A 14,405-nucleotide genomic window follows, 5' to 3' on the forward strand; every position below is an offset into this window, starting at 1 on the left:
TAAGTGCAGAGTGGTGTTCTTGTGGAGACAGGGGGGAAAGGTCATGTCTCTTTTCTCCACTTGGGTGGGCAGGGGACTTTGTCCATCTCCTTGGTAACTTCTTCTCAGATCGCCTTTCCATCTATGACCACCTAGCAGTCAGGTTCAAGCCGGCTTACAGTGTAGGCACTTTAAAGAGTGAACCACAGCATTTCACCTGCAAGGCATTACTTAGAAGATGACTTCTTTGAAATCACAATACCCATACCAATTCTTTAAAAATTCTATTTATTTACTTACATCAGAGACAGAGACAGAGACTGACAGAGAGAGAGAGAGAGGGAAGGAGGGAGAGAATGAGTGCTCTCATCTACTGGCTCGCTCCACAAATGCTTGTAACAGCCATGAGTGAGGCTATAGGCAGAAACCAAGAGCTGGGAATTCATTCCAGGCCTCCCACAGGAGGCAGGGACCTAATTACTCGAGCCATCACCACTGCCTCCTAGGGTCTGCATTAGCAGGAAGTTGGAGTCAAGAGCTGGAGTCAGGAATCAACCCTAGACACTCCAGAGAAGGATGAGGGCATCTTAGCTCCTACGCCCATTCCCACAATGCTATTGTTTATTGATTAACAACATCCCAGAGTGTTGAAAAAGCTTCCTGGGTTGATTTTGGATGCCAGGCTAAGAATGGCATCATAGAGGACAACATATGGGTGCATGAAGACTCTTGCAAATGATTCTTGTGTCACTTTTTTTCCACCTTAAAGCAGCTTCACATTGTTCATGTAACCTGCTGATCTCAAACATGCCTGCATTTGCCTTTGTAATCACCCTTCAAAGGCATGGCATTGTGCCCATTCTTCAGAAGAGAAAGTTACTTGCTATTACGTTATTTCTGATCTAGAAATTCCCAAAACTTTTGACAGCCATCCTTTGTAAGATCCTAATTTCTTCAAAAGCAAAAGGAAGCCTTGGAAGGAAAGTAAAGGCACGAGTGGCCATGTCCAAGAGGAACGAATTGCAGTGAGCAGCCTCCAAGAAGTGAGAGGAGCCTCATGGACTGATGCTTTGCAAAAGTGCCACGTGGCTCTAGACCCTGTTAGAGGAGCGAGGGCTCCTCAGGTGCTGTTTTCCTGGGTGACGTGGGAAGGGTGCTAGGACAAAAAGGTTCCACAGTGGTTCAGCAGGAAGTTATTTTAAGCATACCCTTTGGAACTGAAATCCTCACTTACTCTAATTCTGTAAAAAGACACTGGAGAGCTTGCTGCAATTCATCATCTTAGGAGTCGTCTATAGCTAAGGGTCCCCAGCCTTCCCCTCTTCAAGGGGCTAGAAATGTTTCAGTCACTGGGGAATTGTCCCAAATCCTTTGTGAAGAGCTATCATGCCGACTCACTAAGGTTGCAATCATATTGCAGGTACAGGAAAAATGGTCATGGAAAACAACTTAAAGGACATTTCTTCCACTTCAGCAATGCAGCGTCCTGTATCAAAGGGGCACTCAAACATCATTAGCTGGAGCAGCCTGGCCACCAGGTAAGAGCCTCAGAGGACCTGGATCCCTATGGTTTCCTGAGAATCACTTGGCAATAAAACTTAGACCAGAATATTTGCTTTCTCAGCTCCCATACTGACCAATGGAATTGCTCCTCACCAAACTGAATGCCTGTGTACTTGCCCCTGTATCATTAAGCTAAGGAAATATACCATCTCATCACCACTCAGATCATCTATACTCATAATAACCAAATGCTGTATACCCAATTTTTTCTCAATCTTGCAGGTGCCTTAGAAATGTAGCTTAGGACTGGTTTCAGCTCTTCCTAAATGGCTTTTCTATTCCCTATTGCAACTAAATTGGTGATGACATTGCCTGAGTTTTTCCATCTGCAAAATACAGTCAATGAATTACTCCTCCTCTGTTTTTTTTTTCCTTCAGCTCTTTACTACATTAAAATCTCTATTAGGTTTTTAGATGGAGAATGATCAGTTTAGTTGATTTTAAACAGTCAATCCAAAATTTCTATAACTCCAAACTTAATAGCTGTATAATATATTGGCAACATTTCAGTTTAGTAGGTATAATATACAAGGAAGAACTGTAGTGATTAAGAATAGTGATTGTCTAAAGGTAAATATTATATTACCGGTAAAGCATAACCATTATGTTCTGACACTGCATACTGTAATGCATACTTTGTAGATGTTTTTTATAATGATTGAATGAGAAGAGTTGTTTAAAGTACTCTACAGTACAGCCATTTATGGAAAACAGTATGAACGTTCCTCAAAACATTCAAAATAAAACACACAAGATCCAGCAATCCCGCTTCTGAGTATTTATCCAAAGGAAATGAAGTCAGCACCTCAAATATTTCTGCACTGCCATGTTCAGTGAAGTCCTAGTCACCATCGACAAGTTATAGAAGCAACCTCAGTGCCAGAGAAAAGATGAATTGTTAAGAAAATGTGATACACACACACACACACACACACACAAACACAGGACTACTATTCACCCTTTTCAAAGAAGGAAATTCTGCCACTTGCAAATGAACCTGAAGAACATTCTACTAAGTGAAGTAAGCCAGACACAGAAAGACAAATTACATGAGCTCACTCATATGCAGAATCTCAAAGAGAACACATAGAAACACATAGCAGAGTGGTGGTTGTGAGACGTTCGGAAGTGAGGACAACAGGGAGCTGTCATCAAAGGGGTACAAAAAAGTACACTGTCTACTACCTGCTCCCTAGGAAGCACTTATTAAATGTTCCTTACTATTGTAATTGTCAATTCTTATATCCGGGAAAGCGTATGAAATGGGGCTGAGTAACTATAGAGCTGTCCAAGGATATGGGTTGTCAAATAATTCTTTACTTGATCTTGATTTTTACATAACTTAACCTCTTTCCCTTAATACATGAAGAATTGTGCTTCCATTGAACTGAGGATTCTGGACTACTGGGTCTGGTTAATGGAGATTCTACTGTACCTTCCCCACAAGCAGGGCAGGTGTCAAATGTCTGAGCCACCAAGGGTGCCAGCAGTTTGTGCATGAACTCTCTAAGAGGAGAGGTAGCTTCTGCCCTTCCTTGCCTGTCCAAGGTGTAATGAAATGTGGTGAGATGATACTGCTTGCTTACAGGAGAAGACAAAGAACTGGTTGAAAAAAAGGGAACTCACTAATTTCTCTGATTCTGATTGTTCCTCACTATTTTCAACAACTAAATAGCCACAGACTAGAAATAGAAGTGCAGATATTTTTTGTTTGCCTTTGAGCATAGTTGGCAAACAGGTTTGCACTGGGTACCCTCTGTGTGCTAAGTAGGCATTGTGTGTGATGCTTTTGTAGACATAGAAAGAGTGTTTCAACCCCCATGCAATCTAGTTGGGTAAACAAGGAGAATTCGTAAAAGTGAATCAAAGGCCAAATGAAGCAACATTCCTTCAACTGCTGCCATGATGGTTTTGGAAGAAAGTCAGAGGGGGACGAAGTCAACAAGAACTGATAGACTGTTCCAGAAAGCCCTCAGGAGATGGGATTTGGAAAGAGAGACAGTGGGAGTCTCAACTTCTGTGAATGACGTGACAAGGACAAGACACAAATGCAAGGTAGTGCCTTCTGTGTACCAGCTGGCCAGCCTGAGGGACGATGCCGTGAGAAGCAGCCCCTCGGATTTCTCAGGCGTGCACACTCCTGACTATTAGCATTGGACATGCATATGTCTCTTGTGCTGATGCAAAGTTGTTAGGAAAATGGGGTTCAGGTTTGAAGTCATTTTGCGGGTCTATGAAGCCAGCGTATGTGACAGCACATGAAATGCTCCAGTCAGGTTTGCTCTTTCCTACTCTTGCCCATGTTGTCCTCTCTGTGGTAATAAAACTTGGCAAGCCACAGATAATCAAAAGCCCCAGAAAACTCTGACATGTAATTCTCATCACTTAGTTTTATTGGTTTCCCTCACTATTCTTTAGGCCAGCTGTAAAAACAAACAATTTAACTAACTGATTTTTTCCCACTGTCTTTACTTCTCCCATTGTTCACGATAAGCAAGGAAATGGACTAAAAAGAGGATTGATCCAAGCAGGCCTGCCCACCTGCACACCTCATCCATCAGTCCTATATTGGGTTGAGGAATCCCTGGGTATGCTTTCAAAGCCCTAGAGAGGGCCAGAAATAGTGATAGGAATCTGGGCAGATCGTCTCTACAGCTGAGGATTAATTCACTCTCACTTCTTAATTCCAAAGCAGATGTGTTGCTCTGGAATTGAACCATACTGCTCCAAAGGACTACTCAGGGCCACACTGCTGAGTATCTTACATGGTGGGATAGTAGCACCCTCTTATAGGCGATTTTGCCTTCTACAGTTTTAACTGCAGTCAACCACATTTCAAAAATATTCACTGGAAAACTCAGAAATAAACAATTTACGTGGTATTTTTAAAAAAAAACTCATAAGATATTGGTACAGTTGTTCTATTTTGGGATTATTGTTAATCTCAATGTGTCTAATTTATAAATTAAACTTTATCATAGGTAGGTATGCATAGGAAAAAAACACAGCATATACAAAGGCATGATGATTGATTTTATGTCAACTTGAATGGATTAAAGGATACCTAGAAGCCTAAAATTCATGACTTTGTGTGTGTCTCTGAGGTTATTTCCAAGTGAGATTATCATGTGAGTCCGAGTGAACCAGGTGGGACGATCCAGCAGTGACATGGGCGGATGCCATCAATTGGCTAGGCATCTGGAGAGACTAAATACAAAAGATGAATTGATTTCTCACTCTGAGAGCTGGGATATGCTTGATTCCCATCTTAGAGGTCAGCTGCTGGCCTTTGAACTCCAGGACATTTACATAGCCCCCTTGTTGACACTCCAGCTTTTGGCTTTGAACTGAGGTTCAAACCCTTGGCTTCTCTGGTTTCCAGGCCCTTGGAATTACACCAGGTGGTACTATTGTTATTCCAGCATCATCCTGAGGTGGGACTTGTAGGTGCCGTAGTCACATGAACTAAACTCTCGAATAAGTCCTCCTTCATAACACTATATACACATGCTATTGATTCTGTATCTCTAGAGAACTCTAATACTGCAGGAGTTGGTAATACCCTTGATTTCAAACTTCTACTTGTGGTCTTCTAACATTTTATGCATGGCCTGGGGGTGACTACTGTGTGCGCTTCGATAGATAAGTACCATTTGAGAGTGAATTTCTGTGTCTTTTTTTCAATGGAGTTGCTTGGCTCTGTTGATTTAAGTACAATGCTAGTGGATCAATGACAGATCTTGGTCCCATTTAGTACAATAGAATAGATGGTTTTTGGTGTTTGTTTGGTCTTGTTTGTTTTGTGGAACAAGGATAACTCTAGCTAGCAAATTGACAAACACATATTGGTAATAACTATGCAAAATAGAATGGTCAGCTTAATAGAGACAAGCAGGCATTATTTTGGGGAAAAACATAAAATATGTAGTATCTGCTTTTTTGATCCATTTTTGATGTTAATAGTATTACATTCATATACCAAAACCAGCATAATATTATTTATAGCTTTGTTGATAGCACATTCTATGCTTTTAAAGATGTCACCAGTGGGTTTTCCAGTAAGTTCAGAAACAACTATCTTCTCTTGCTAGTGCTGAAACACCATAGGCAGCCCTAAGTTATACAAAAGCTGTAGTCCAATATTTCATTGTCTCCCTGGTGTCTTTCTTTTCCCATAGGATAAGCAATGTTATATATAGCAGTTCAGCTCTCAGACTAGCAAACAGAAGACTATTTAATAGATTGTAGTTAAATATATATTTGTTGATGAATGAATCAATAAATAAATAGTAGCTCCATCCACTTGAGTTCTGTGTCCTTAAATCAGGGGAGCATGTACTATAAGAGAGAGACAGTAAGTATTTCCTCCTCCTTGGCAGGGAGATAAAGGTAGAGCTATTCAACTGTTATGATGAATAAAAATGCACCTCATCCATTCCCAGAGTCCCCTTGGCCCAGCTACCAATTTCCCTTCCATGGCCATACTACTCTGGATAAGCCTAGGGAGATCTGTTTATTTTACCTTTTCTGCTATCACCTACTCTCCATATTGTCTCTATCAAAACTCACTACTTTGGTAGTTATATTTTAATTAGAGAGTGAAAAGATACAGATAGGGCTAACTCAGATTATGTTGGACTGACCAACACCACACTAAATCACTGTCTTTATAAACTCAAGTAGATACTGACAGATACCTAGTTAGTGATACCAAGAGAAGCAAAAGTTTCCAACCCGTATATATTAGACCTGGATCAGTCAAGGAAACCATTAGAACTTTTGCTTTTATTTATTTGATGGACAGAGAAAAATATATGGAATCAGAGCTCCTATCTGCTGGTTTATTCCCAAAATGTCCACCATGATCAGAATGAGACCAGGCCAAAGCCAGAAAATGGGAACTCACCAAAGACCTCCTATGTATGTAGCAGGGATCTAACTATTTGAGCCATCACCAGTGCCTCCCAGGGTCAGCACTGTTGAGACACTGAAGTCAGAAAGCAGAATCAGAAATCCAAACCCAGCACTCTGAGGTTGGAGGAATATGTCCTAACTGGCACTTCAGTTGCTAGACAAAATACCCACCCACAAACCATCTTTGATAGAAAGGCTTGTCTCCAATTTAAAAAAAAAATTATTTACTTTACATATTCGAGAGACATAGAGATTGAAAAGAGATCTTCCATCTGCTGGTTCACTTCCCAAAGAGCCACAGTGGCTGGGGCTGGACCAGACCAAAGTCAGGAGCCTGGAACTCCGTCCACGTCTCTCACATGGGTGGCAGGGTCCCAAGCACTTGGTCCATCTTCTGCTGCTTTCCCAGGCTCATCAGCAGAGAGGTGGGAGAGAAGTGTGCAGTTGGAACTCAAACCAGAGCTCATATGAGATACCAGCAGCGTGAGCAGTGGCTTAACCTACTGTGCCACAGCACCAGTCTCCAAATAATACTCTTATGTGTATATACCACAGTTTTTCTTTATCTCATCACTGACAGTCACCTAGATTTACTCCCTACCTTAGCTAGGGAACAGTGCACCAATAAATATACAAGCACAGATATCTCTTTAATATAATTATTTCATTTCTTCTGGATCATATGGTAGATCTTCTCTCAGTTTTTCTGAGGAATTTCCATAGTGTTCTACATAATTTACCACTCCACTAATACTATATAAAGAATTCCTTTTTTCTCCACTCCCTTATCACTATGTTATTGTCTTTTTGATAATAGCTATACTTTTTTTAACAGCAGAATTGAGTCTTTATTTTATTTTTTAAAAGATTTTATTTATTTAAGCGGTAAAGTTACAGAGAGAGGGAGGGACAGAGAGACAGGTCTTCCATCCACTAGTTCCCTCCCCAAATGGCCACAACAACTGGAGTTTAGCCTATTGAAAGCCAGGAGCTACTTCTGGGTCTTCCATGTCGGTGCAGGGGCCCAAACACTTGGGCCAACTTCTACTGCTTTCCCAGGTCATAGCAGAGAGCTGGATCAGAAGTGGAGCAGCCGGGACAGGAATCGGTGTTCATATGGGTTACTGGCACCACAGGCTAAGGCTTAGCCCACTCTGCCATAGCGCCAGCCCCAATAATAGCCATTCTAATTGAGGTGCATTGGTACATCATTGTAGTTTTGATTTGCATTTCCCTGAATGGCCAGTGATATTTTCATATATTTATCAGTCATTTACATTTCTTCTTTCAAAAATTGTCTATTCATATTAATTGCTTATTTAAAAAAAAAGACACGAAAGAGTTACAGAGGGAGAGGGAGGCGATGAGAGAGAGAGAAAGCTTTTTCTTCGGCTGGTTCACTCCCAAGCTCTTCCATGTGCTGGGAGGTCAGTGTTTTACCAGCTATGCCACAGTGCCAGTGCCACTTGCCTGTTTTTATGAGATTATTTGTATTGTCAATTTCTTTGTGTCTCATATATTTTTTGACAGATGAATGGTTAAGCATAGAGTTTTCTATTTGGGTATAACATAGCCCATACCTAGTAAACCAAAAGCCTCCTTTGTTTTTTTATTCACGTATGCCTGTTGTGTGTACCCTTACCGTAGCATTTTAATCATGCTCATTAAGTGAATCCACATTCACTCTACTGCTGCACAGCCAGCATTTCACTTCCAGAATTCCCTTTCTCCCCGAATCCAAACAGCACCATGTTCCCAGCCCTGCGGTGTCCTGGCTGAGATCCCTGAACCTGCACCGATGCTGTCATTAGCTAATGGCGTTCTTTGGGTCCACCACCATCTCTAGCAGAGGTGCCATCTGCCGTGATGTGTATCAAGCCCTTCCTTCATCGAGTCTCAGTACCATGGTCCAAGAAAACAGTAGGACAAAATGACATGCCCGTTCACTACATAGTTACAGGGAGAGGGCGGGGCAGAGTTAGAGTCATGCAGACAAGTTGATGAGCACTATCTAATCCCAGTGAGCCTGAGTTTTGAAGCCGGGAAAGCAATAGGGCGGCAGCTTTTATACAATAAGCTTAAGGAGTGTAAGGGACTGAGCAGGTGCTCTCTTTTGGTCCTCTCACTGTCTCTTCTTTAGTTCTTATTTTGCATCTGCAGGCAAACATCAGATCCCTGAGAATCATTGTGCCACAATCCTAGCAAAGCAACCATACGGGTAGAACTAATTCATCTGGTATGTGTTGACTAAGTTACCTCTCTATATGAACAAACAGTATTTTATTATTATTGCTTACAATGGCAGACAAAATAGTTTCAGGCTTCATCAAAGCATCTAGTGCCATAGACAAGTCTCTCTTCCTTGCCCTTCTCTTCCCACCCTGCCTCGCTTTCCAAGCCGTAGTAAAGGAGGCACAAGGGCTCTCTTTCACCCTCTTTGTGAGTCCATGGGCAGGTCTTAAAAAAATGAAGTCAAATTCTCCCAGGAATTGTGGGTGTGGAAATGTCCATTGATTTGTCTGGGTGAGAAGGTGGGGACGCATTCCTTATAGCTTGGGAATAAAAATTAGAGTGGGATGGCTGATCATCTGCTGGGCGATACATTTATTCCCATCGAGTAATTAGTGGCAGCATCTTTTCCTCCTTCATACCGTGGATCATCTTCTACAAGGCAGGGGTGAGGCCTTGTCATCGGCTTAGGGTTGCATATGAAAGACCAACCACATAAACAAGGTAGAGAGCATGGGTAGCTTAGTCACTGTTTCCAGGTAAAACTATTCAAGGCCTAGGAGCATGACTTGCATAGTTTCCAGGGAAAACAAATGTGAAGTAGACAAACGCCCAGGGTTTCCATTCCCTGTTCTCTGCTCTCCCTCCGACACCTTGCCATCCTCTTTCTCAGGGGCGCACCATGGCCAGCTCCTCACTGTCCCCCCTGCCTCTTAAGAGGCACTCCTCAGGCTTACTGGTCCCCGTCATTATCTCTTATATGAAACTTCTTTTGCATTCTCATAGCCCCCTGTGCTTAAAGGAAGGGCCAGGAAACCAGCGTTCCTGGCAGGCAGAGGCCAAGCTGCTTCTGTTCTCGGAGAGCCGGGAGCTGGGTCCACCTGCTCCATGGGAGGGGAGTCCGGCGGCTGTTTCGCCATCCCCTGAGCCACCCTGCTGCCTGGTGGAAATAGCAGTGAAATTTCTCAGTAAGTCCTGTCTTTCCGACTCACACTGGGGGTGTGAGGGCAAAAGCACGAAGTTAGCACCACCATCCTAACAAACAGCAAGCTGCTTTGTGGCGACTCTGCTGGTTCAGTCAGATGGTGAGACAGTCCTGTCTCCTGGGTCGTCCTGATAAATGCTGACGTTTCTCGATGTTCCACTTCTCCCACCATAGCCCTGGGGCTGGGTGGCCTCACCCTGTGTCACTTTTTCCTGCAGCCTAAACGAACACATCCCAGCATGCTCTAGGTGTCGGAGGTGTGGTTTTAGGCGTGGACAGGATGTCACCTAAAAATTACACGCCCACTTCAACTCAGGGCTGAAGTTCCGCAGGTAGGAGTTTTCCCCTTAGCTGAGGCCCCTGAGCCAGGGTGAAAGAAATACCCCTGGAAGGGCTTGTGCTTTATAGTTCTGTTTTTGATTTGAGACCTGGAGTTTCTTCCACACCCAGGGTGGCAGTCAGTTGGAGCACAGTGCTGCCCCCACAGGACACACAGCAGCAGGACTTGCAGGTGGTGGGTCTTAGCGTCTGCTCTGTGGAGCCGAGTGTCTGGCAAGAGCCTATGTGTGCAGGGAGCCCCAGCCTCTTTGTCTCTCTCAGAGGTTGTGGTTCTAATGTCACTGCCAGGTTCACCCAGACGTGTTGTTGCCTCTCTCTGCTTTACTGCGTCCTCTCTAGGAAGCCAGGTATTATTACAGCTCATCTGCAGTTAGGGGACCTGTGGCTAATTCAAAGGCAAGTTCAAGAACAAGTCCTGAAGGAATTTGTTAGTGTAGGAGGGGCCAACACTGAGAAGCTGCCATTCTCTGGCTCAACCTGCCCCTAAAATACTCAGCTTAGATAACAGAAGACATTTTTAACATGTACTTTTTCACACTGCTAATGTATAGATTGCAGGTAAGTTACTTTTTGGAAGAAGACTTTGATATGGTTGTGTAAGAATCAGGAAACTAGGTCGACTATATTTGTTTATGTGTGTATGTACACATGAGGGTACTTGAAAAGTTCATGGAAAATGAGCTTAAAAGAAGTTTATTTTGGGCCGGCTCCATGGCTCACTAGGCTAATCCTCCACCTGCGGCACCAGTACCCTGGGTTCTAGTCCCAGTTGGGGCGCCGGTTCTGTCCTGGTTGCTCCTCTTCCAGTCCAGCTCTCTGCTGTGGCCCGGGAAGGCAGTGGAGGATGGCCCACGTGCTTGGGCCCTGCACCCACAGGGGAGACCAGGAGGAAGCACCTGGCTCCTGGCTTTGGATCGGCACAGTGCACCAACCATGGAGGCCATTTTGGGGGTGAACCAATGGAAGGAAGACCTTTCTCTCTGTCTCTCTCTCTCACTGTCTAACTCCGCCTGTCAAAAAAAAAAACTTATTTTGATGCAAAATATTTTGAAACCTGATCATACAAGGAGTCTTGAAAGGTTTATGGAAAATGCATATCGTGAACAGACTATGCAATGATCTCAAATTCTTTAAATTTCATTTTCCATGGGGTTTTTAAGCACTTTCACATATGAAGTACATGCACATATATGATTTACATCATACAGTTATAATGTACCAGTACATACAAATATTGAAGATATATATATAACATCTCTACACAGGAAGATCTGTGCAAGGCAAAAATGACAAGTCACAAAGTTTATAGACTTTGATCAAAAAGCATCTTAACCCAGTGCTGTGGCTTCTTAATGGAAACAGTGTCAATGGTCTTCCAACATAAAAATTCCATTTCTTATTTGTGTTCTGTAATTAGATTAATATTACTTTTGAATGTCATGGCAAGTATGGAGCACACTAAAATTTCTAGTTCATAAAATAATATTGTTTGAAAAATATCTTTATACAGATGAGCTGTTTGCTTCGAGTGACATATTCTGTTTGATTTTATAGTCAATCAAACCTGGCACTTGGATTGTACACTGCATGCCGATAATTTGAGATACACTAAGGCCTTTCTAAATATAGCCAGTTTTAGCTTTTGCCCAAAGCACAGGGATTCAGCCACCGGGACCTTTGGCAACAGTTTCCTTTTATTCACTAGACCTGGTTCAGTCCTCTGCACCAGCATTGGAAGGCAGTTGTAAAGGACTCAGAGATGGCTCAGAGGTGGGAAGGATCAGCAGGCCCAGGCTGGGTCTCTGCATGGCTCTGAGCTGAGTCGTCCCCAAACAAACCACAGCACCTCCTTCCACACAGTGCCCAGACTCCACCCAAAGCAACCGGGCTCCAGCCGGCATCCATTAGGTCCACCCAGGACAAGCTCTGGAGAGGGGAGAAAACTCATCAAGCACAGTGGCACACGGCTCTGACCTTTTCATTCAGATTCTGTATGGGTATCTTACGTCTGATCTGCAGGGATTTGGGCAAAAGCAAACGAGAGCTGCCCTGGGCGAGTTCTACATTCCTTGGTTTTCCAAAGTCAAAGACCTGAAGCCTGGAAATCTTTAGGGCTACTTAAGACCAGAAAGACAATCACAGAAGAACCATGTTTTTCCAACTATCTACCCTCTATCAAGCCCAATGACAGCCCTCTTTCCAGAGGTCTTTCCCGCTCTACCATCCTGCCTTGGACTCTTCCTTCTTAGGAGGATGGGGATGGGAGAATGGGCCCTCGTGAAGCCGCCTAATGAAGCCAGCTTTTGCTCTTGCTCCAGTTGTCTTGCAGCCCCCCTGATCCGTGGAGATGCCTCAATTCTCCTCTTTGTCCTCCTCACCCTCCTTCACTTGGCTGCCGCAGCCATAGAACTGGGCCATAATACCTTGCTAAGACAAGAAAGAACCGAAGCATACAGAAAAGTGGTCTGTGTGTGTGCAGCATACACAGATAAAACCGTTGGGGGGGGGATCAAATTAAAAGATGTCTAATTTGGTGGAAAGAATTTTGGAATCTGTACAGTATTACCCATGGATTTTTTTGACGACCTCCACATAGGTATGGGTATAGAAATGTGTGTGGACAAAGGCTTCTTCAAATAGGATTTCAACTCCTCTCTGGCTAGCTTGTTTTCCTACTGAGAAGCACAGCCCAGAGTAGCCGCTGAAGAGGAAGGAAGCCAAGCCAGGAAGGGAGGAAAGAAAAGAGACGGAGAAGCAGAATGAGCAACTGGATTCCAGAACAATCTCACATTATAACAAAACTCCACTCAAGCAGTTTCACCAGATTTACCCCTGTTTAGGGCCCTTAAAAAACACACTGAAAGGCAGGAAAAACAAAACAACAAAACAGTGAGCTTCACAGGGGCTGTAAACTACTTCTGCTACCCAGATAGGGTTAGTCACTCAATTGAGGAAGCTGTGGGGAAGGTTTCTCTTAACTGCAGTCCGTTCTCACATTCCCTCTGTTGTACTCCTAAGAACATCTTTAATCTCTGCACTCCTCCCACCTTTGATCCCAACCCCAACTCGAGCCTCCCTCCTCTCTCCCTAGAAGTCTTCTCTTCTTGGGCAGTTTGTTCCTGGAAGAGCATTACACCTGCTCTCCCCAAAGCTAACCTTGTCCCTTCCTATCCATTCTAGCATCACAGTTTGAGTGATATAGAAAAAACTGGAAATTTGACAGTATTGCCTCCCATCTGTTTTTAAGGGTTTTCAATGCCCTTAGAAATAAATCAAAATCTATAACAATGCCCCTCACAAAAATTCAAAAATTCAAAGATTCAAATTCAACCTATGTTGAATTCTTTCACCTCTCCCCATATGCACTGTTTTTCTTTCCCTGCCTCAGGTCTATGCACATATCTAGACCACGCCTCCCTCTTCGCACCTTTGCCTAGTAAATTCTTATCACACTCCAAGGATGCTCTGAAACTCAATTATAAATACCCTGGATTACCATGATACAAAGGGCTTCATATTCTAGTAACATCAAAAAAAATCCAACTTCTCATTTTAAGTAATGAAGTCCTTTCAAACAAAAATATGCCTCTCATATGGCATCCTAAAGTTGATTTAGCAATAAAATGCAAATATTTTAGTTAATGTCTGATCCAAATATGAGAAAGCCTTTTCAAATAAAGACAAGGTAATTTCTAATAAGGAATTACAGATCCAAAAACCTACAAGGGAGAAAGTGATGCTGGCCTTCAGATGAAGTAGAACCAGAATTGGAGGTTCACAGCCATTCTCTCAGCTGCACCGTGTGTCTGGGTACCGAGAGTCACTGCAGTGGCTGCACCTTCTGCACACAGGCTGCCTTACCTCTGGGTGAAGGAGTGGCTGCTCCCTTCCTAACGTCACATCTCAGTTCACAAGTTAGGTATCCTACTTCCTTACCTCAGGAAGACAGTATCTGGTTGGTCCAACTCAAATCCGATTTCTCAAACTTACCCAATCATATCTAGGGACTGTGGTCCTTGGAAATGAACTTGACCATAGGGTGGATGAAGCAGATCTCAGAGAAGTAAAGACATGCATATATGGGCTTGGTAGGCACCCCCAAAGGATTCACTTCAAATAAACACAAGAAACATAATTGTAGTGAGTACCTTATGAATATATATTGCCCTATTTACTCCTACAAAGCATGCAGTGATATGGGAACACTGGTGATACCCATTAAACAGTAAAACCAACTTCAAGGAGCACGTGTCTGATATGCAAGCAAAATGACCTACCAATTAATTGCATAATGGATCAAATAAATTAATGCGGTGCCCATTGCCTTCTAATGTTTATGAGCACCTTGGATGTGCATCGCACTTTCATGGGTTCATTAATCAGAAAGTTGCACTGA

The 14,405-nt window shown here is 43.1% G+C and overlaps 1 protein-coding gene across 6 annotated transcripts in view; it reads left to right on the forward strand.

Moving 5' to 3' along the window:
• LOC103345403 (potassium channel subfamily U member 1) overlaps window positions 1-14,405 on the forward strand; it is a 212,222-nt gene that overhangs the window by 135,913 nt on the left and 61,904 nt on the right. For all 6 annotated transcript variants that reach the window (XR_011390870.1, XR_011390871.1, XM_070079216.1 and 3 more), the window contains one exon: window positions 1,400-1,517. Coding sequence is in view for 4 of the 6 variants with exons in the window: in XM_070079216.1 (XP_069935317.1) it covers window positions 1,400-1,517 (118 nt within the window). In the remaining 2 variants the exon portion in view is untranslated. The remainder of the gene's footprint in view (window positions 1-1,399; window positions 1,518-14,405) is intronic.

The sequence above is a fragment of the Oryctolagus cuniculus genome, chromosome 1, assembly GCF_964237555.1.
Source record: "Oryctolagus cuniculus chromosome 1, mOryCun1.1, whole genome shotgun sequence".
Lineage (NCBI taxonomy): Eukaryota > Metazoa > Chordata > Mammalia > Lagomorpha > Leporidae > Oryctolagus > Oryctolagus cuniculus.